The following is a 23,149-nucleotide window of genomic DNA, read 5'->3' on the forward strand; positions in this document are numbered from 1 at the left end:
CAGTTGGGCACATTTTGTGTGGGTCTATTTCTGGGTTCTCTCTTCTGGCCCAGTCAACTATGTGTCTATGCTTCTACCCACCAGTACCACACAACCTTGCTTACTCTAGCTAAATAACAAGGCTTGAAATCAGGAAGGCTGCTTCTTCCCACTTAATTCTTTGTTTTCAAAATTGCTTCAGATATTCTAATTCCTTTGACTTACAAATTTTAGAATAATCTCATCTATCTCTACAAAACATCTTGCTGGGATTTTGATAGGAATTGCATTAAACCTGTATATCAACTTGGGAGGATTGACATCTTTATTGTGTTGAGTCTTCCAGTTCATGAACACTGTATGTCTCTCTGTTTATATGTTCTTTAATTCCTTTCATCAGTATTGTATAGTTTTCTGCATATAAGTCCTGTACATATTTTGTATTTCATTTTTGGTACAAGTATAAAGGTATTATTTTCTAACTTTATTGACATGTAACTGAAATATAATTTTTGTGTAAGTTTAAAGAGTGCAACTTGATGATTTGATAAATGTATATACTGCAAAATGATTACCACAGTAGGGTTAGTTAACAACTCCATCACCTCATATGATTTCCATCTCTTTCTTGTGATGAGGACATTTAAGACCTACTCTCTTAGAAACTCTCAAGTATATAATATAGTATTGTAAATTATAGTCACCGTGCTGTATATTAGATTCCCCAGAACTTATTCATCTAATAACTGGAAGTTGGTACCCTTTGACCGACATCTCCCCATTTCTCCCACCCCCCAGCCACTGGCAATCACTTTTCCATTCTCTATTTCTATGAGTTCAGCTTTTTAAAATTTCACATGTAAGTGATATCATACAGTATTTGTCTTTCTCTGACATTTATCTCTTAGCATAATGCCCTCAAGGTCCATTCATGTTGTCACAAATGGCAGGATTATCTTCTTTTTTCATGGCTGAATAATATATATTATATACAGTCTTCTTTATCCATTTATCTGTAGACAGACACACTTGTTGTTTCCATATCTTGGCTATTGTGAATAATGCTGCAATGAACATGGGAGTAGAGACATCTCTTCAAGATTCTGCTTTCATTTTCTTTCCCACGAGTGGGATTGTGGGATCATATAGTAGGCCTATTTTTAATTTTTTGAGGAACCTCCACACTGTTTTCTATAGTGGCTGCAGCAGTTTAGGTTCCCACAAACAAAGCACGAGGGTCCCACATCCTCGCCAACATTGTTATCTCTTGTTGTGTGACAATAGCCATTTTGACAGGTGTGAGGTGATAAACATTGTGGTTTTTATTTTCATTTCTACGGTGTTTGGCTGGTGGAGAGCAGTTATTGTCTAAAAGCTTTCTGTCATGTGCTAGACTGGCCCTTTTCTGGCCGTTTGGTTCGAGCAGGCCTTTCGGGAGGGTTTGCCCATCGGTGTTTCCTGGTCATTGGCTTCTCCAACTCCAAGTCCAGGATATCTGTGGCAAAAGGAAAACCCAGGGAACTCACCACCGTCTTGTTGTTGAGGTGCCTAGCTGGCCTGCCTTCTCCTCTCCACCACTCGGAGTCCTTTTGTGTTTGTTTTCTACATAATGTCCAGGATTTTCCACTGTGTTTACTGGGAGGAATGAGGGAAAGTCTATATCCTCCTTCTTCCTGGAAGCAGAGTCTTATGTTCTTTTTTTTTTTTTTTTTGCGGTATGCGGGCCTCTCACTGTTGTGGCCTCTCCCGTTGCGGAGCACAGGCTCCGGACGCGCAGGCTTAGCGGCCATGGCTCATGGGCCCAGCCGCTCCGCGGCATGTGGGATCTTCCCAGACCAGGACACGAACCCGCGTCTCCTGCATTGGCAGGTGAACTCTCAACCACTGCGCCACCAGGGAAGCCCTCTTACGTTCCTTTTTAAAACCAGCCTAAGAAGAGAAACGTATTTCACAAAAAGGGCTCAAGTTCAGTTTGAGAGACCATAAACTCTCACTTGGGAAGAGCCCTGGGCCAACAAGCCAGCTCCCTGCACTGGGCCAGCAGGGTCTGTCATCCCTGAGCTGCTCTCCACGTCTGGAGATATCACTGCACTGGGGGAATCAGGGAAGCATCTTCAGAGCTGCCTGGACAAGATGCCACAGGGCTGAGCAGAAAGTTGAGGGGCCCCTCCATTCCCAGAATTCTGTCAAACTGTGTCTCCTCCAGTCCGAGTTCTCTATCCTGGATGAAGAAATACCAGTAGTTATCTCCGTTGCTCAGAGGCTCTCCCCTGTGGCAGGTTTTCCCTGTTGGCAACTAGACCCATGGGACTGCCCTGTGTTTTACTGATTTGTTTCCTCTTCAGTTGACCTCCCTGTGGTTCAGTTTATCTCCAGGAAGTTCAGTAATGCTCCCTGTGCGTCCAGCCCTGGGATCACAGAGAAGAACCATGCCCCCTGCTCTCCCATAGGAAGCTGCAAGTCTGGGAGCTGGGGGTGGCCAGACGCAGACCCTTCCATTCACTGTGGTGAGCGGTAGGGAGCCCAGGGGCTGTGAGACCAGAGTGGCTTAGAGTAGCTGACCCAGCCTGGGGGGTCACCCCCCCCCAGAATAGATGCCTTCCCCACCTGCATGCAAACTTCTTAGAGAACGTCACTGACTGTCAGAAGTAGCATCACCCTGGTCACCCTCCATTCCCTCATTTTCTCCCTTGCAGTCTTCACTGGCTGAGTTTTCTGTGTTACATTTATTGGTTTATCTGTATTTTTGTTTGGTTCTGTTTTTCTCCCCTGCTAGAATTTCAGCTCCCTGAGGAGAGGCCTGTGTCTCATTCACCACTGTATTCCCAGTGCCTTGATCGGTTTGAGGCACTTGTTAGATATTTGATCAATAGCTTTTATCCTCATACTTCATGATGTCATAGGCAGATCCCAAACCTGGCAGTGATTCAAAAGTCCGACTCAGTCCAACTGAAAAACTTCAGTCTTGTATCCATTTTAACCTTCACCCCAATTCTTTCTGAAATCAAACTCTGACGTGACCATGGGCTGAGGCCCTTGAGGTCTGGAAGGATTAGAATTTGCTCCTTATTTCTTCTCCTCCTCCCTCAGTTGTGCGAGTTCAGGGTGGAAGGATTGAGGGAACAGAGCTCTCTTCTTTTGGACCCCTGCTGTCACTACCCTTTCTTGACCATCTGTATCTTTTCCGTCCTGGGCACCCAAATGAGGTCTGGCTCCGGGTCATAGGTGGGGCCTTCTCCACCTCGAAGTTCCCCAGTAGAGCTCTCGACTGATTCTTCTTCTTTTTTTTTTTTTTTTTTTTTTTGTGGGTCGCGGGCCTCTTCCCTGTTGTGGCCCCTCCCGTTGCGGAGCACAGGCTCTGGACGTGCACGCTCAGCGGCCATGGCTCACAGGCCCAGCCACTCCGCGGCATGTGGTATCTTCCCGGACCGGGGCACGAACCCGTGTCCCCTGCATCGGTGGGCGGACTCTCAACCACTGCGCCACCAGGGAAGCCCCTCGACTGCTTCTTCTGCTACGGGGGCTCTTTGCCCCATACTCCACCCCCAGCCCAGAAACCTTCCACCTAGAAAGCGCCTACTTTGTAAGCTGCCGCCCAGCAGATTGAGAGGAAGCTCAGTGTGACTGATGGTGCTCTTCTCTAACCACCTTGCGTTTATCTGTATCTCAGTTGACCTGAACAATCTACCCCGAAACCCTCCCCACCCCCATCCCCACCTCATCCTTTTCTACATGTTTTTCACGCCTTTTCCTCTGTCTGAAATTCCTCAGCACGCCATCCTTCCCCCACCTCTGCACGTCGACCTGTAGCTCAGGCTCCAGGGCTGAGGACAGACGCCACGTCATCTTCACACCTTTCTTGTCCCTGTACTTCAGCTGTTCTCAACCTTGGTGCACATTGGAATCACCCAGGGGCTCTAAAAATATTGACGCCTGAGCCCCACCTCCAGACATTCTGATCGAATTGGTCTGGGTGGCATCTGGACATTAATACTGGTTGAAAACGCTGTGCAGGGCTAAGTGGGCTAGTGGAATTCTTTTATCTTTTTATCCGAGTACTTATCCCCCTCTGCTGGCCTTTATCCACTGTGAGACTGTAAGCATCTCGAGAGAGGAACGTGTCTGATTCATTTTTTTCATCTCACCGGGCTCAGAACAAGGCTCAGTAACGTAAACTATGACAGTAACAATAATGATAATGATAATAATAGCTAGCATTCACTGCATGTTTACTATGTGCTACACACCATGCTAACTCCTGTCGATGGATTATCCCATTTACGCCCCGACCACTCTGAGAGGCAGGTGCTGCTGATTCCCCTTTTACAAATGAGCAAACCCAGGCACAGATGTCAGGGAACATGCCCAGGATCTCACTGGTGTGAAGGATGGAACAGAGAGTAGAGTCTGGGCGGGCTGGCCTCAGAGCCCGTGCTAATATCATTTTGCCTCTATACAGTTTGTACATGGTCAGAATTCCCCCAGCAAGCTATTGAGTGAAGGTGAGTAAATGAGTGATTGGAAATAAACAGCTATTTCCTAGGCAATAGCTCCATCAGGCCTAGTGGGGCACCTCTCCATTAGATTTAGTCCTGGTACCACTTTCATAATGGCTCATGTTCCAAACACCTGCTTAATGATTTGTGTAATATTTTTTAAATTAATTAATTCATTTATTTATTTTTGGCTACATTGGGTCTTTGTTGCTGTGCGCGGGCTTTCTCTAGTTGCGGCGAGCAGGGGCTGCTCTTCGTCGTGGTGCATGGGCTTCTCATTGCGGTGGCTTCTCTTGCTGTGGAGCACGGGCTCTAGGCGTGTGGGCTTCAGTAGTTGTGGCACACGGGCTCAGTAGTTGTGGCTCGTGGGCTCTAGAGCGCAGGCTCAGTACTTGCGGCGCATGGGTTTAGTCGCTCCGCAGCATGTGGGATCTTCCCGGACTAGGGCTCAAACCCATGTCCCCTTCATTGGCAGGTGGATTCTTAACCACTGCGCCACCAGGGAAGTCCTGATTTATGTAATTTTTTTTTTTTTTTTGCGGTATGCGGGCCTCTCACTGTTGTGACCTCTCCCGTTGCAGAGCACAGGCTCTGGACGCGCAGGCTTAGCGGCCATGGCTCATGGGCCCAGCCGCTCTGCGGCATGTGGGATCTTCCCGGACCGGGGCATGAACCCGTGTCCCCTGCATCTGCAAGCGGACTCTCAACCACTGCACCACTGGGGAAGCCCATGTAATATATTTTTTTTTTCCATGTAATATTTTTAATTTAACATTTTATCTAAAAATTTTCTACTCAACTTCATCCAAGCAAAAATATCCATTGTACCAAAGAAATATCTTTCCAAAAAGCACTTTTAAAGAATAACCTCGTGCGCGTATGTGCACGTGTATGTGCGCATGTGTGTGCACCACCTAGAGTAAACTCACCGCCCCGGTAGGCACACCACACTCATCTGATATAAACAGAATTTTCAGCCATCCTCCTTGTCAACCTGCTGGACAACCTGGATCCGAATTATACCTACAGGAATTGTAAAAAGTTCCACTCGTCAGAGTTCTATTCTAATATGAACATTAAGTTATTTTAGAACCTGTTTAAAAGTTCATCTCTTCCCAAGGAAAACACGTTTTGCCTGGAATTAACTAGAAAAGCCGAGAAGCTTGTTAAGGCCCTGGCTTCTATCTGCGTTGGGCTTTATGAAGTTCCAGCTCTTTAAGAGGCATTTCACAAGAAGCACTGCTCCATTTAGAGGGAGTGCTAGGGCTGAGGGAAACCCTGTGGGATACAAGCATTATTATTACTTTTTAAAATATTCACCGAAGTGTGTTTATGCATTTTTATCACTGTTCCACAATAACCCCGTTGTTGTTGTTGTTGTTGTTTTGCGGTACGCGGGCTTCTCACCGTTGTGGCCTCTCCCGTTGCGGAGCACAGGCTCTGGACGCGCAGGCTCAGCGGCCATGGCCCACGGGCCCAGCTGCTCCGCGGCATGTGGGATCTTCCCAGACCAGGGCACGAACCCATGTCCCCTGCATCGACAGACGGACTCTCAACCACTGCGCCACCAGGGAAGCCCAATAACCCCGTTTTTAATGCAGGTTCTTCTGGCCCAGTCCTTGGCATTAGGGTAACCCACGTGCCAAATGAGTGTGCCGGAGAAGGTGGTCTAGAAACTCAGAGAAGGGAGTAGGTTCCGTGGGTGCTGTGGCCCAGAAAGACTTCAGTGGAGAAAGTAAACTTGAGCCCGAGCCTGAAGAATGAATGGGTTTGAGGTAACCTGGCTTGGCCCAAGGTCATGGGAGTGAACGTGAAAAAAAGGAGGATATTCAGCGTGCATCCCACCCTCCTGGGTGAGTTAGAGAGGAAAATCCATCCCAATAGCACATCCTTCGCACAGTTAACTCCCAGATCCTGAAAGCGGAATTATTATTTTAAAACATCAGTACTTTTTTTTTCAGTTGATACAATTCAGCACTGCGGGGATTGTGGGAAATCAGATAGCGGCATCTTCCATGATTAAACTGGAAGACCACAAAATATTGGCATCATACATAACCTCTGTGCAGAATTGGGAGAAAAGGGTTTTTGTTTGGGATGCAACGGTGCACTGCTGTGTTTGTTAGCCTCTGGCTCCAAACAATGTCCCTCCAACTAACTGCAAATGCTGATTATGTTAGAAAGAGGGGGCGGGGAAGGAAGAGTGACTCTCATAAGCTCCTGATTGTTCTACACCCCCGTGGGCAGAAGAAGTATGGCTGGAATTAGGGGGTAAGGGAGACAGGGGCGCGAAGCAAAAATAGTACTTTGAGAGTCCACATTCAACAAGTTGCAACCATGAAAACTCTGTCTTGTTCCTAGGACATAGCTGACGGCACGGGAAAAGAAGGACAGGAAATCCCAACTGTGAGTTGCTCTGTCCCCGGGGTCCCTGAAGAACTGGAGATTGCAAAGGAGGACCCCCAGACAGAGAATAATAATTCCATCATGAGCTTCCTTAAAACTCTGGTAAGCAGTTTCATCTCCTTTTCTATTCTATTCCTCAATTTTATTGCTCAAAAGTTTTGTTAGATCTAAGAATGATACATACTTGAATGTTACTGTTCTAAACGGCTTGATGCAGCTGGGACATTGGAGAACAGGGACAAGATGTGCTTCGTAAGGGAATTGGCTTTCAGTGAAGGAGTCTTTAGTTGCTGCGAACTGTGAGATTAACTATGCGACATGAGCTATGTGGTAGTAGAACGCTACCGCAATTGGATATCTTATGGTCATTGATCATAAAAATAATTGGAAAATACTTCCTTGAGTTGCTGACCTATCAAAGCATTTTTGCCACTCAAATGGCAAATAAAACTGTAGAAATCACTTTCTATCTTGTTACATCTAAAGCTCGCATTTGACTGGGTGGAGGCAGGGACCCACATCTTGCATTGCTTGCTCCTGTCTGACTCTTCAGGCCCTGCAGCTTGGCACCTGCCAGACACTCAAAAAAAGGGCTGAATGAGTGAATGCATAATTAAACAGACAGATCCAAGTGTTTGGGCTATTCCCAAAGGCCAAGACCAACTTCAAAAGATAAAACAGAAAAAGTCAACCGAATGTGCCACAAACACCAAAGGCTTGTACATTTGTTTGGATTAGTGGTGGACTTGTTGGAAAGTGTGTAGCCATCCAGGAGACAGTTTTGAATGTGGTCAAGCTCTTAGTGAATGTATAAGATCTGATGCATTTCATTATAAAATATTAATTTTGTTAACTTATGTATACTTAGGTATTACCCAGAAGTCCATGGGTTTCTACTAAATTAAAAGGACTTCTCATTACATTCCTTACTTGTAGAGTGAAGTAGACCACCCTAAATAAAAATATGAAATAGGGAATTCCCTGGTGGTGCAGTGGTTAGGACTTGGCACTTTCACTGCCGGGGCCCAGGTTCAGTCCCTGGTCAGGGAACTAAAATAAAAAGAAAGAAAGAAAGAGAAACACCCTACAGAGCTATGGTTTTTAACATTTGGTTTTTCTCAAACTTTTAAGGTTTCGCCTAACAAAGCTGAAACAAAAAAAGATCTGGAAGACACGGTAGGTCATTTGAAGTGTGTTTGGGTTTGGGTTTGTGCGTAGAATTGGATTTGGATTTATGTATGCGTCTCTGTTTTTTGAATTTTGTGTGCGTGGGATATACATACACACATATATACATATTTAGCAATTTAATAGTGCTGTTAGATTGTCTTTACAATGTTCCACTTACGTTAATGGTATTTTAATGAAAATTTTGGTGGGAAGCTTGAAATATGTGCCAATTATGGCTAAATAATGTCATAAAAACCAATTTCTTATACAGAATAAGAACAGAATACTAATTATTATATATCATCTTAGTCTCTTTAGTTGTGTGTAGAGAGGCCCAGGGAATATGGTAAAAGTTAGCCACTGGAAATGCAAAAGTCATGAGACTCAATTTAAAGCAGATGTGAGCTGCTAGATTTTGGTTTTTAAAAAATATGTCTTGCTTTGTTTTTCATGTAATTTGAAAAAAATTAGTCTCCACTGCAATGGCAGTTGCTTGGTGGCATGAAATAGTCACCAGTCGACACTTGCCAAATGAAGGAACATGTAGAGGGGTTAGGATGCCCTAGAGAGTGTGTGCTTTTTTGCCGTCATCCTAGAAATTCAGCCAGTTCCCCTCAAAGTACATTTTGTTTGGAATGACTACTTTCTAGAGATGTTTTCCCTTTGCACTTGAGAGAACCGATTTCCTTTCGTAGAACACGTGGTTTAAATTTCACGGGAATCATGAGGGAAATTTAACTTGGTGACAGATAAATGTCTTGTGTCCTCCTTTTGATAACTGAAAGTGCTTTGAAAGGCACTGGGACCAAACAAATGGCTTGGCCAACCCAGTATATCTGCTCCCCGTATTTGAAGGGGCTAAGTTGTGAAAAGGATCCTAGAATTTGTCTCAGAAAACCTGTGTTCGAGCCGCAGTCCTGCTACTTGATAGCTGTGTGATCCTAACCTGTGTGAACCCAAATTTCCACATCTGTAAAACTGGGGCAATAAAAATTCTGCCTCCCCAACCCCAGGACTGAATGAAGGTGTGACAGTGCCTGGTAAACCCTGGAGCTCTGTTCAAATGTAGGTGATCCCTATTTCCATAATCACAGCAGGACAGACTGAACATCAGGATTACATGTGTATTGTACTGATTGGTTCCTCTAGAATTTTCTTCTTCCATTGAAAAAAAGATATATCTGAGGTATCTACGTGCATTTTCCCATAAGGTTATTTATTTGCTACAAGGCAGCTAGGGTCAAGTTCAATGAATGGTTGGGTCCAAATGTTTCTCTTTGGGTTCTGTGTCCTGCATTGTTGGAAATCACAGAGTCAGCACAATAGGCTATAAACACTGGGGTATGTGGGTGTGTTGTGTGGCTCCCCGAGTGACCTGATGCCCTCACTCCCTTTAGCTGCTCACGGCATCAAGTCTCTTCCCCCACCCCGAATGTGGTCCCAGCTGAAAGTACCTAGTGGTAAAATCTCATGGCCCTGCCCAGAGAGCTATGCGCTCAGTGCTGATGGAACTGGATCTCAAAAGCGGGTTTTGTGAATGTAGGTTGTCCGTGATGCCCACAAACAGACCTCTTTCTACCAACCTGGTTCTCATACTTGCCTTCTTGACATCTTTTCTACTGAAGTTCTTGGATTCATGCTTTTGAAATGTCAACACTTTTGTCCATCTTCTCATTTGGCCCTGGGCAATCCACTGCTGCCCACACAAAATCCCCCCGCCATTTGTGACTTGAGTCAGCAATTCTGAACGGTTGTAGCTGGGCTATTTTAGTTCCAATTTCCCCTCACTTTGGCTCAGTGGACTGACTCACTCTAGAAACATCTTTTGCCCAGGAGATCTGCCCATCTAGAAGTCAGTTGAGATTTTTGTGGGTGATACTGCTTCCCTGAAGTTTCTAATACTGCAAAAGAGGAGATCCGTTTGAGAATGAAAGCCATTTAGTGGCAGTACTTGACTCCAAGATGCAAAAATAAATTGCTTGTCTTCAGGTATTTTTTTCTTCTGTTTCACGTGGCAATAGCATTTAGATTTTTAAAAATCATCGGGTAGGGACTGCATTATTGTTTTTATTTTTTAATTTTTTTCACCTGGATATTACGTGTCCTGTAGACAAAGCTTAAATATCTTGTCATTGTCTTTAGCAAACGGAGCTGCATTAATCTGGGTCATTTAACTAGGCTGCTGTGTTGAAAATCAACATGTACCTGAAATAGACTGTGAATTTGCACTTTAACAAATCGTCTTTGAGAGTTTGAAAAAGATAAGCACTCACGTGATGTCTTGTGATTGGGAGATGGGGGTGATGTACCGGCAGCTAATTGACAAAGTGGATTACTGCGCTTAAAAACAACAGAAAAAAAAATGCATTCTGTTTAAAAACAAAGTTCTAAGCTGTGACTGCTGTTGCCCACAAGGCATCTAAAGCAGAAAGTGTCTGTGATGGACAAGCTGGGCAGAAGACATCCGAGATCCAGGCTAAAGGCACCAAGAAAAAGCATCTGCATAGCCCCAGGCTAGGACTCGCCTTTAGAAAATTCTTTAGGCATAAGGTCTGTATCTTGTTAAAATAGGAGGAAAAATGAGAACCCTGGTCTTCACCACATGACACGTGTGCCCATCCTGTATCCAGCCTGCTCCACTTCAGTGAAGACAGAGCCTTGGGTGGTAGAAATCATTAGAGGGGAATTAAGTACTATGTGAATCAAATTTCAGAGGTTTTAAGTCCCCATAATTGTAAGCATCTCAGACTACTTTCCTAGTGTGGACCAGGGTTCTGAGATTATTCTTCTAACCTAGTGTTTCCCAAATGTTGAATGTTTGCATACCACCTTCATCGTTTTTGGCAGATATACCACTATTTACTTGATATTTTTATATTGAAATTGACTCACTTCCTATTTAAAGATATCTGTAAAAGAAACTTTGTATTACATCACACTTGGAAAAGCAGATCATTTTTCATAAGAGGAATGTACCATTATATGGGCAATAAAAAAAGAGATTACATTCTAGCTGTCTCGCCTGTGTTAAGCTCTGAATCTATTGCCATTTCTAGCTTTATGAAAAGGCAATTAGCCAGCAGTAGGGAAATGTTAAAGATTTCTCTACCGGCACCAGACTGAGATTTTCCCCCAATGGTCTTAGAAAGATGAGAATTGAAAAAGGAAAAGTATTTTCACGATTTTAATATTATTTAATATCATAGCACAATCTGAGGCCATCTCTGATCCCACCAATGGTATGCTTGCTATACTTTGGGAAATGCTCTTCTAACCTCAGGATAACAATTCTATCTTCCTGTGGTCCGTTCCATCTCTTCCCTGTATTAACTAAATTTATACTGAGCCCAAATGGAAGCCCAGGCAGAACAAAACAATGAATGAAGGCAGAGCAAGTCCTGTCTCCACGTTCTTGGGAAGTAAAGACAACAGAGAAGTGAGTTTCAGAGATTTCACTCTTCTAATGTCTACGAAAATGCCAGTATTTGTCTGAAACCATCAGTTAAAAGGATCCCTGACTTGGGCCAGCATGCTTGTAAATTTGTTTAAAATATCCACCATTCTCCACTAAGTTGAACGAACTTATTTGAAAAACTTCCCCAGCTGGATGTAATAGTCCCAGGATTGTGTATGCAGATAAAAGCTCCATAGAAAGCTCTCCCAGCGGAATCTATATTTGCATAAACAGACTATGTTATGAAGCCACCCTTCGATTTCCATGCAGGGTTATTTTGTCCTGTAACGAGACAAGGGGGTGGATGAGAGACACTGCAATGGGGGAGGGAACGTTAAAAAGTGGTACCACTGTATGTGGGCGACAATTTGGTAACTGCTAGTGAAATGTGTCATGGATCTGGTACAAAGGAATCTAGCTGAATTCCCACGGGTGCTTCGGTGAGTAGGGGGCCTTGAAAGTTTAAGACGCTATGACTCCCCCTCCCCCGACCCCCACAGATCTGCATTTCATCACGACATTCATTTCGTGCCTCCAGAATCTCTCCCCTCCCACAAGTGGGCCACCCAAGTTCAGTATTCCTGGGGCTTCCCCGAATTGTTGGCTTCACATCCTGCCAACTGAGTTGACTTTTGGGGTAGGAGAGGATTCTAAAGCCACTGGGACGATGGAGAAGAAATGACCCTTTCTGGGATACTGTAATACAGACTAAGGTTTTGCCTTGAGTTACATTCGGTCTATTTTTTTAACGTCAAAGTAAAGTAAGGGGACAGTTCCCAGATGTTCTTAATTCTCATTTATACAGCAGTGTGGTAGATCTCGTTGGCTTTTACCTTCATGCCTAGGACAGTGCTTTTCTTTTCCTCAATTGGTTGTTCTGTCGTCCAAAAAGATAGGAAAACAGGGCCATTAAAATTGACCAGCCAGTGTCCATCAGTGAACCTTGTTGCATGATTATGGGAGGTGTGATACTCATCCTCCTTGATTTCAGTGTGACCTAAGACAGAAAAAAGACATCCAAGCAAATTCAAGGATAAAACGGTATCTTCTAGTTTTGCTCTTAAAAAAAATAATACAGTGGTTACCAATTCTGGTTAACTCCTCGTTTCATTTCTTTGTATGTCAATTTTCCTTCCTATAAAAAGAATTTGCTTAGTTTCAAAGGGGAGGAAAGGCTGACATTAATCAATGAAATAAGTTTATTATTATAAATAATAAGGGGGTCAGCGTTTCTTTGCTGAATCTGAATTTTTTTTTCTTGGCTTAATCACATGCGGTTCCTCAGAATAAAACCTTTTCACACGACCTGCAAACGTTGGACATGACACGTGTACACAAAGCAGGACATTGTTTTAGAATGTCTTTGCCACGCCCAGAAATGTTCCCCTCCCCACTCAGGTTTGCTCAATGCCCACCCTCTCCATAAGGCAGCTAAAATATTAGCAGCTACCTCATAGGGTTCATAAGCTTATGCCACACATTCATTGTTTTTTGGCTCTTGGTACAATGTTTCCATGTTACTAACACGTCCCCTCTCCCACACTCATATGTGAAAATGATGAAAACTTCTTGTGGAAGAAGGTACGGTCATCTGATATGCAATCTCCAAATCTAATACATTAGAATTTCATGGGTAGGGTTGTCAGATAAATAACAAGTACCCAGTTAAATTCAAATTTCAGATACACAGCAAATAATTTTTGAGTATAAATCTAAGTATGTCCCAGGCAATATTGGGGACATCCTTAGGCAAAAAACTTATTCTTTGTTGATCTGAAATTCAGATTTAACAGGACATCCTATAGTCTCACTGTTATTTGCTAAATCTGGCAACCCTACTCAGGGGATTGTCTCCAAAAAACATGGATAGAATTTTCGTAGTCTCCTCTGTAATGGAGACAAAGAGTGTGAATTCAGTTGATGCTGGCAGAACACCATTTGGGGCACTTCTCTGGGCAGCGAGGAGATGAGTAGAGGCAGGGAGAGGATGACTAATGGGTGTGTGTGACTCCACAGCCCTGTAAGGAGGGGGTGGGTGGACGGAAAGATGACATGGCAGGGTGCTATGTGGGTAGCTCTCTGTGGCCCCTCTCGTAAAATTAATTTGTTATTTATTTAATGCCTGTTTTGAGCCAGACACTGGGTCTGATGGGTGGTAGGAGTGTAATGGTGACTAAGACATAACAGCTCTTGCCTTCACAGAACTCATAGTCTGGCCAGAGAAATGCATACTCAACAGATATAGTCGTTATATTTTACACAGATATAGTCGTTATATTTTATTACTATACATATGATAGAGTCATGTCCTTGTCATGTTTTTCGAAGATCTCAGGGTATCTTCCCAGGGCAAAGAGAATTGGCCATTTCCCAACAAAACTGATCAGTATAGATGTGTTCCTCAACCTTTTTCCCATTATCACCCCCCCACCATGAAGCTTCTTTAGATATTTTCTCCCTAATTGCCCTTCTCCCCATGGAATTTTAGTACAACAGCTACACTGTTTATCTGTTGATGTACCGTGGCCCTTAGTAGGGCCATAGGCAATATAAACATCTAAAAATTGCCCATAACGCACCGCCCCAAGAACAAGGGCAATCTCACCCCCCAACTTTCCCCCACGTGGAGTTAAGATTGCCGTGGCTGAGAATGCATATGGCGTAGACGGTTCCATCCCCTGATGGGCACAACAGCACATGGAGTGGGGAGATCTTGGTCTGTTGGAAGCAGTGTAGACAGAGTAGCTATTCGGAGTCTGGGTTTGGGTATCAGACTCCCTGGATTCAGATGCCAACTCTGTCACCTTATAAGTGCAATCACAGGCAAGTTATTTAACCACCTGGGACCAAAATTTCCCTAACAATAAAATGGACATAACAATTAATTCCTTCCTCATAGGACTGTTGTTAGAACATTCAATTGCTTAAAACAGTGCCTGGCACTGGTACCTTTTATTGTTACTATTAAATCAGAGTTAAAAGTTGGCCATCTCTGTGCCTAGTCTCCTTGGACCCTAGTCCCTCTTCAAGAGGCTGAGAGAGAAAGGAGGCTGAGGGGAACAAAAGGAAAGGGTAAAACCAGCCAAACCAGAGGCGTGTGATGGGCTAAGCAAACTAGACCTGTCCTGCCTAGAATTCTAGAACTCCAGAACTAGCTTTTTTTGGTAACCCCCATGTGGCTTTGGCTGAGTAGACTGAGCACATACGAAGGGGTATCCAGGAGCTGGTGAGGCAACGCGGCGTCTCTAAGTATAGAAAGCAAAGCAGCAGAATTTAAATCAAAGCAGTGTGGAGCAATGGAGCATCTACTGTAATGACATGAGCAGAATGGATGATTTACTTAAGCCAACAAGAACCCTTTCTTAGAGATAGAAGTGAGGTCAGCCTCACCCCGCCCCCAGATTCTTGACCTAACATGGACCCCTTGAGCAAGTGGGGATTTTCCCAAGAAAGCAGAAGGGGAGTTGATGTTGGGGACCACGCATGGCCACTCCTTTCCTTCCTGCTTCCATCACGGCTCTCTGATGCTTTTCGAGGGCGCTGAGAGCACGCTGTTCGCTGTGCCTGGTGTGCTTCTCCTCCCTCCCGCAGCTAATTTCTAGTCACCCTTCAGGTCGTGGCACAGCATCCCTTTCTCTATCAAGCCTTCCTGATTGCCATGATGGATCTAATTCCCTAGTTTAGCCTTTTTTTTTTTTTTAGCACCAAATCCTTCTCTCCACCCCACAGCACTTATCATAGTTGAAATTTTACATACATTTGTGGAATTATTTGTTTGGTGTCTCTCTCTCTCTCTCTATGAGGACATGTAACCCCAGCACTCAGTACCCATTGCAGGTCATAGAAGGCAGTCGATGCATTTTTTATGAGTAAATGAATAAATCATAATACTTTCCTCCTGTTTTCTGGAAAAGCAAGCAAGCTAGTTGGTGGAGGGCACTTCCCCTTCAACCAGTGCTTGTTAATTTAATTACCATTTAGAGCTAAAACAGCACCAGGTGTCCGAGACCATTTGGAACATGCATAAATGCAGAACCGTCTGAGCTCAGCCATTTTGATTGCACTGTTGATACAAGGCAGGGGTTATTTTAAACCCTAGCATTATGCGGTTTTGTACATTTTTAAATGGAACTGGGATTATTCCAGGATCACCTATCACAAAAGTCATTTCTATACATTGGCCCTGTAGCTCCTGATTCGAACATAGAATCTGTTCAATAAATGGCTCCCTCTTAGTATCAAAAAAGTCAGCACAGAAGATACTGTCTTACATCAGATAGTAAAGTTCACATTATTTGTGAACTCCCTTTGGAGGGGCAACGTGCAGTGTGGAAGGAGCGCCAGATAGGAGCCGGAAGTCTGGATCTGAGACCAGACTGTGGCCCTGGTTAGTGTAGGGCAGATCGTAGACCTCAATTTCCCCATCCATGAAAATTCGGCCATTCGATTAGGTGGTCTCTAAGACTCTTTCCAATGTCAAAAATACTCTGAAACGTCCTGAATTTTTCCACATCCTGTTTTTACTGCCAGATTTTTTTTTCTTTTATTCAGAAAATGTAGTCAAAGATCTGACCCCCCTGGGAATTTAAAGGGTTGTGTCACAAGTCCCTGGACCAACGATCATTAAAATGAAGCTGCTTAAGATGGCGAGGTTAGGTCAGGTGAGCCCAGTGTTAAAAATTTTAATGCAATGTTCACTCACGTCCAGGTAAATGGAGACTGTAATTCTCCTAACTCTTCCTTTGTCCCATGAGTCAGGAGGTGGCAGAGCATGGAAGTAACAGCCCAGTCACTGAAGAGATCAGATGTCCCGGAAGTGGACCTCAGCCTGGCCGCTCGGAGTGGGGAGAGATGGGGGGCGGTGGCGTGGAGAGAAGGTGGGGGAGAGAAAGAGAATAGGGACTGAGTGAATAGCATTTGGAGTTTTATATCAATTGCAATCCATCCAGTCACATCTAATTTAGATGTGGAGGCTGCATCTAAAAGTGAAGAAATGAGGGTTGTGGATGCTGTTCAAACTCAAACCTCTTCCTTACCTGAGTTCCTTACACAAACTCTATAGACTATAGATCTATAGATCTTTATAGACTAAACTTTGTAGACTATAGATCACTATAGTAATCTCTAAAGCAGAGTGTGAGAGGAAAACTTCAGCACTTCTCTTTTGAAGTATATTTATTGGAACCCATCTTTCATTTCAAATTTGGATTAGTAAAACAATACATCTTTATCATGTAAACAAATACGTGTGTATTGGAGGTGCATGTTCAGACTATTTTTACTGCCATAACCATGGTCGAAAGAAGACCAGGGTCCTCAACACGACCTAACATTCTAACAGCCAAGTGCGTCTTCCAATCACTTTGAGTCCTAATGCGTTACTTACATAAACATGTTACATAATGGTGCTATATATTTTTTTTTCTGCAAAAGGAATATATCTTGATCTTTTTCCAAGATTTTAACACAAATCCACATCCATGTAGAATATTTGGAAAATACAGAAAATTATGAAGAAGACACTTAACTTGCATAACCCCAGTCCACATTTGTAAAAAAGAGATCTTTTGCTTTTGAAATCCTGAGATCATTTTAATTTTTTTGAACTGTTATAGGGTGCTGAAAAGTCACCCGCCACTTCAGCCGACCTCAAGTCAGACAAAGGCAATGTTACGCCCCAGGAGCCCCAAGGGGCTGCCAAGAATTCTACATCCACTGAAACAGCAAAGGAAGGTGCCAAGGAAAAGGGGGGCCCCACCTCTCTGCCTCTGGGCAAACTGTTCTGGAAAAAGGTAAGTCCTAGTTTCAAGATTTGGAGAGTCCTTGGGGCCAGGATGACTTGAGATATGGTTTCTATTGGGCCAACGGATGTATTCAGCAATGCATGGAGTTTCTTGTTCTCCAGAATGACTCATCTTGCCATTGAGTTGAAGCTCACCCCTGGGAAAAATGAAACACCTATCGCGTTAGAAGCACGTGTTTTGTGGGGAAGAAAAGGAAGTGAACAAGTCGAATTTTTCATTCTTGGAATTAATCCGGTTCATGACAGAGGGTTATGGTATTTCGTGATTTCATTTTCTTTCTAAAATGGTGGGTTACATAAAGGTTATGCCCCCATCAGCAGTATAAGAGAGCACATTATCCTACACCCTTGACAACAGTGTTTTATCAAACTTCTTAATACTCGCCAATCTTACAGAGTGAAAAAGGTACTCAAGTGTAATTTTTAATTATGTATAGTTTGTGAATGAGGTAGGGTGCCTTTTTTTTTTTTTTTGCGGTACACGGGCCTCTTACTGTTGTGGCCTCTCCCATTGCGGAGCACAGGCTCCGGACACGCAGGCTCAGTGGCCATGGCTCACGGGCCCAGCCGCTCAGCGGCATGTGGGATCCTCCCGGACCGGGGCACGAACCCGTGTCCCCTGCATTGGCAGGCGGACTCTCAACCACTGCACCACCAGGGAAGCCCAGGTTGCCTTTTTTTATCTGCCTTAAGAACCATAAATGTTTTTCTGTGAATTGTTTATTCATAAGTTTTGCCCATTTCCTAAAAATGGGATCGTTGGGTAGATTGTTCCTTTCATCACAGCACAATGTTTCTCTTTGTCCCCTTAACAGCTTGGGGCTGTTAGTATATTTATTTAACATCAATGTTGCTTTGCTCACGGTACATCTTTGGCCATTCTTGTATCTTCAGTCTTCCTTAGATTTAAGACTTGTGAATACATTTTTAGTTCCAGAACAAACAAACGAAACTAATAAAATGTGGGTTACTCTGGTTTCCTCCTGGCTTTCTCTGAGCTCTCCCAGCCTGGCGAGATGAACCGCCTCTGGGCTCTCTGCCCCTCCTACCCCAGCCAGATGGAAGCAGCCATCAGCAGCCCCAAGGTCTCCATCTCCTTGGTTGTCAACCAGTTCACCACCAGGGCAAGCCCACGAGGTGCTCTGTGAGAGGAAAATTCAAACCGCTGTCTGAATTCTTTTCCCTTGAGAATTAAGGTGCCGAGTAAGGAAATGAGGTGGGTGGGGCTGAGCAATTCTGAGAGCTATTCCCTGATCCTCATTGCTGAGCAAACCTCAGCTGCCAGACAGGTGCAGAACTCTTGCCTGTTTTAAATGTGGCCAAAAGATGAGCGAGAAGTCAGGGACGGGGCAGGGAGAGGTGGTGGGGGCAGGTGTAAGATAGAACTGGAAAAATCTAACTTAGCCGTTTCAACAAAACATCCATGCCACTTGGCACGCAATGCAAGGAAGGTGGTAAATACAGATGCCGCTGTGCTGTTAGTTTATGCTCTTGTCCAGAATCCAGCTGGATTTCTGAAATATTCTCCTGTTTGTTTTCTGTTGTACAGAAATCTCCCTTCTAAGTTCTGCTCAGAACACAAACTCTTAATACTTAATGAAAACTTGGGATGATGTCACTTGGCATTCTGTTCTAATGCTCCTTCTTCACCAGTCTTTTTTTACAAAAATATTTTATCAGCAATATAATGAAGGGAAAAATTTCCAAGAAAGTTACATCCATATATTGGTGGCAAGGGGGAGACTTAAGTGACTCATATTCAAATATTTTTACTTAAATAGCCATATATACATATATTCAAAGTGTATTAGGAATAATAAAACTAGCACATTAAAGTCAAGATTTAACATATATTTTGGTCAAGGTGAGACTATATAGATTTAGTTTAAAAAGGTAATGCAATTAAAAGGAAAGTGTTATGTAATTAATGGTACGGATAATAAGTAAATAAAGGTAAATCGGGGTCCTCCAGGAAGCGGACACTAAGACAGAATTGATGTGCAGGAGATGTATCAGAGGAAACCGACTGTGGAGGATAAAGGGAAGGGGGCAGGAGTGGGTGGCGAGAGGCTGCAGACCACAGCGAGGGGCTGACACCTCTGTGCAGGGAGAGAGGGAAGGAGGAGAGGGTTGGAAAGACCTCAGGGTGGCGGTGGTGCTGAGCCGGGCGGGAGGTATCCCCCAGAGCAGAGCGTGCCCCGGGGGGAGTCCTGCATTGGGCAGCATTGGGCAGGACCAGCCCAGCACCCTCTGCATTGGGCAGGACCAGCCCAGTCGTTTCCGGGGAGCAGCGAGGAGATCTCAGCGGTACCGGATGCTGAAGGCGTGACAATCGAAGCCTGCCTTTCTTGCAGGGAAATCTGACCAGCACACGGCCACGGCTGCCACAGATGGTGAGATTGTGCATACAACGTAGCAGAACTGTACTGGAGGTCAGCAAACGACTGAAGCTGGAGGAACACTGATGCAGGGTTAAAAGCTTAGCGTCAGACAGATTCCACTCTGAGTCCCAATCCACCTCCATGAGCCTCAGTTTCCTCATTTGTGAAATGCAAATGATAATAGTGCCCATGCCATGGAAATGAGCGAGGATTAAATTTAAAAAGGCCAGTAAACGCCTCCCCACCACCATCACCACCACCGCGGTTCACACAACAGGGTCTGATGAGTGGTCCGTCCTCCTTCCGTCATCTATGCTCAGAGGGTTGGGACACTAGCATGTCCACTTCTGCATCTTTCTGTGCCATCCAGTCTGGGGAGGCTTCTAAACTTCACATGCTTTATCTTTCCTTATCTTTGGCATCTATAAGGGATGCATTGGTTCCTCTTTGAAATTCCGGCTCTTTCCATTGAAAATAAAAGTCAGGACCACTGGGCATTCATCTATTCATTTATTTCAGTCTCACTGTTTTTTCACCATTATCTGACTTTTATTTCTTTAGTAGATCATAAAAACAGTGAGGTTAAGAGAAACTAAAAACCAAGTCTCCTGTTTGGTTGTCAAGATTGTCTTTCCTTCTTTCACCCAATCTGAAAGAATAGATTATATGGAAGTGAAAAAGGGGAGAGTCACTCATTCAGCAGTGGTTTTAATCACTTTCTTTGTGCAATTTTTTTTGGGGTGTGTGTGTGTGCTACGTTTTAGGCATTGAAAAAATATCAGTGAGCAGATTGCTGCCCTCTGGTAGCTTACATTCTCATGAAGGAACTTATTTCTAGTAGGAAACAAAATGAAAGTCTTTGTTTTCTTTTCTTTAAATTAGAATAAGCTTTGGCTATAAAACCATTCTTGTAAAAATTTTGAAAAACAAACAAAGGGAAACACCAGAAAAATGCTGATATTTCCACTAACTAACCCTAAGCTCACTTTCTTCTCTTTTAATTGAAAAGCTTTTAAACAAACACATTTTGAAGTTTGCAATTATGAACATCAGAAATGAATTTTTCCCCTAACAGGCTGTCAGTATGAAACTATGCATTATTTTGATTTATAGTCTTGATTGCTAAAGTAGTTCTTATTATAAACAAAAACAAAAATAACCTTTGAGAAAATTAATTTCAAATTATGTTGTGCTTGCCAGAAAATGTTTAAATCCAGTTATATGGCCTAACTGTGCCCTTGATTGTTCAGGGTTAACTGGAATACCATTTGCTCTGTGACCTCACAAAAGTTATTTACTCTGTTTGGGTTTCTTTTTCCTCCTCTGTTGAGTAAAAAGGTTGGAGTAGATTATCTTAAAAAATCTTGGGGATGGCGAGTTTGCGTAACAGTCAGAATCAGAAAGGTGGGACTATGTAACCTTGGGCAAGTTACTTGACCACTCAGAGCCTTTATTTTCTTATCTGTAAAATAGGCACTGTGTTTATCTCACAGTGTTGTTATGAGAATCCAGTCATTTACATGGAGAGCATCTGAGACATACTAAGTGCTCAGTGAACAGTGTTACCCTCATCTCTTCAAGTATGATATCGCTGGTTATGATCTGAAAAGCCACGTGGGGCTTCTAGTGCCAATAGCACCCGAGGTACAAAACAAGTCTAAGATATATTTGCTACCATCAAAACCTTGAAATCCATTTGGAGGAATAGGATATACACGCATGCATGCACGCGTGCGTGTGTATGTGTATGTGCCTGCACACAATTAATAAATGATACATTTGGAGCATCTTCAAAACAGCCTTTTTCCTGCTTTCCTTTGGGAGAGACAAATGATGAATAGAAAAATAATGTGAGTTTTGAAGCCAAAGAGACACATAGTCAAATCTCGGCTCTGAGGGTTCCTGGCTGTCTGAATGTGAGCAGAGAATTAAACCCTCCAAGCCTCACTTTCCTCAGCTCTGAAAGTAGGAGGTGGTACCTACCTTTCATGATTTTGGGGAGAACTGAGTTGGAAAATGAATGCAAAGTGAGTGGCATTCAGTGAGTGAAAGCTCCATTACAAAACAGTCAAGTGTGGAATCCAGTGTTAATCCGTGGAATACAGGTTAAAAACGCTACGGCTGTTTAGACAAGGGAGCAGTCAGTGTAGGTCAAAATAGACTAAGAGAACTTAAAAATTCCTTTGACTCATCTGGGTTATTTGTTTCAAATACAGAATCTTGTGTGTGATCCCAGAATCCATGGGGATCCTGGTTTAGAAAGCCCGGCACAGGGCTGGACAATTATGGAAGCACTTGAAAGATGGGATGAAGTATCCAGCCTTGATAGAAAAAGTCTTAGGTCCACCGTGAAATCAATGAACTCAGAACAGCCGTCACGTGATCCAAATGGTGCTTCTGGGAGACTTGGTAGCAACAGGGTGTCTTCTGGCTTAAGTGCTACCATGTGACAGCATTTTAAAGAAACTCCTTTAAGAATTGAAATGCGCTGTTTAAAGGAGAGGAGCTCTTGTTGATCACGTTTATATGATAAGTACATATGCTATTTAGATACTTATTCTTGGCAATATAAATGTCCAGACAAGATCCTTTAGATTTCAAACTGGATTTTTGTTGTTGTTGTTAATGAGATTGGACAATTTTTAGACTCGCCAGATAACAGCCAGATGTCCAGTTTATTGAAAAAGATTGAAGTGTTCCTGGTTTTGAGATTCGAATGAGAATCCCACGTTCTGTGTGTTTCCTGACCAGCCCCACACCATATCATGCTCCTCTGGCTGAAGGGCTTGAGAACCTAGTAAATGCCTCTGGTCTGCAGAAATCGACCTTGCACTTTACAATCATTCTCTCTCATTCACTTTGAAGTGAGTTGCTGTGCCGTCCGATTTTCCTTCCTGTCTCTGAAATTCCTTTCCCGAACATATTCCCAGTGTGGAAGAGTTAGTCTTCTCTCCTCCTCCTTAGAGATCATCCATCACAGCGTACTTGCTGGCAGTGGAAATGATGAATTGGAATCTGGTTCTGCTGGGTCCTCAGCTCATAGGCTTTTTGCTGTGTGGAAAAGATGAGGAGAAAAGGAAGAAGTTGTCCGATGGCTTTGTCTGTAGTTGTGTATTGAACTTGGAAACCATCCTGGTTACAGATACACATTAAATGTGAGATCCAGGATGTCAGCTTTGAAGGAGAATTAGAGACACACCTCAAACTTCAGAGGGAGGTATTGTTTTAGAATAAGAGCAAAATTTAATAGGTATTGGAGCAGAGGCCTAGAAATTAGGGGAGATCTGCTTCCATTTTGAAGACCGACATGGAATACTAACGTAAAAAAATTAACCTGCTGCCTAACGCAGAGCCCAATAATATGGGTTGTTATCATTATTATTATCTTTGATAGTATTACTGTTTTTCTTCAGTTCTGTAGTGTCGCATCTAAGGCATGTTCACAAGATGGGTAGATGCA

The 23,149-nt window shown here is 43.5% G+C and overlaps 1 protein-coding gene across 7 annotated transcripts in view; it reads left to right on the forward strand.

Annotated features, from left to right (window-relative positions):
* Nucleotides 1–23,149, forward strand: part of BCAS1 (breast carcinoma amplified sequence 1) — a 98,431-nt gene that overhangs the window by 43,815 nt on the left and 31,467 nt on the right. For 6 of the 7 annotated variants that reach the window (XM_029219305.1, XM_029219307.1, XM_029219308.1 and 3 more), the window contains 3 exons: nt 6,837–6,983; nt 8,013–8,057; nt 17,121–17,297. In XM_029219305.1, coding sequence (XP_029075138.1) covers nt 6,837–6,983; nt 8,013–8,057; nt 17,121–17,297 — 369 coding nt within the window. Of the gene's footprint in view, nt 1–6,836; nt 6,984–8,012; nt 8,058–10,466; nt 10,602–17,120; nt 17,298–23,149 lie in introns of all 7 variants that reach the window. The other variant, XM_029219303.1, reaches the window with a different exon arrangement.

Source organism: Monodon monoceros, unplaced genomic scaffold, assembly GCF_005190385.1.
Source record: "Monodon monoceros isolate NGI ecotype Baffin Bay Population unplaced genomic scaffold, NGI_Narwhal_1 Super_Scaffold_13, whole genome shotgun sequence".
Lineage (NCBI taxonomy): Eukaryota > Metazoa > Chordata > Mammalia > Artiodactyla > Monodontidae > Monodon > Monodon monoceros.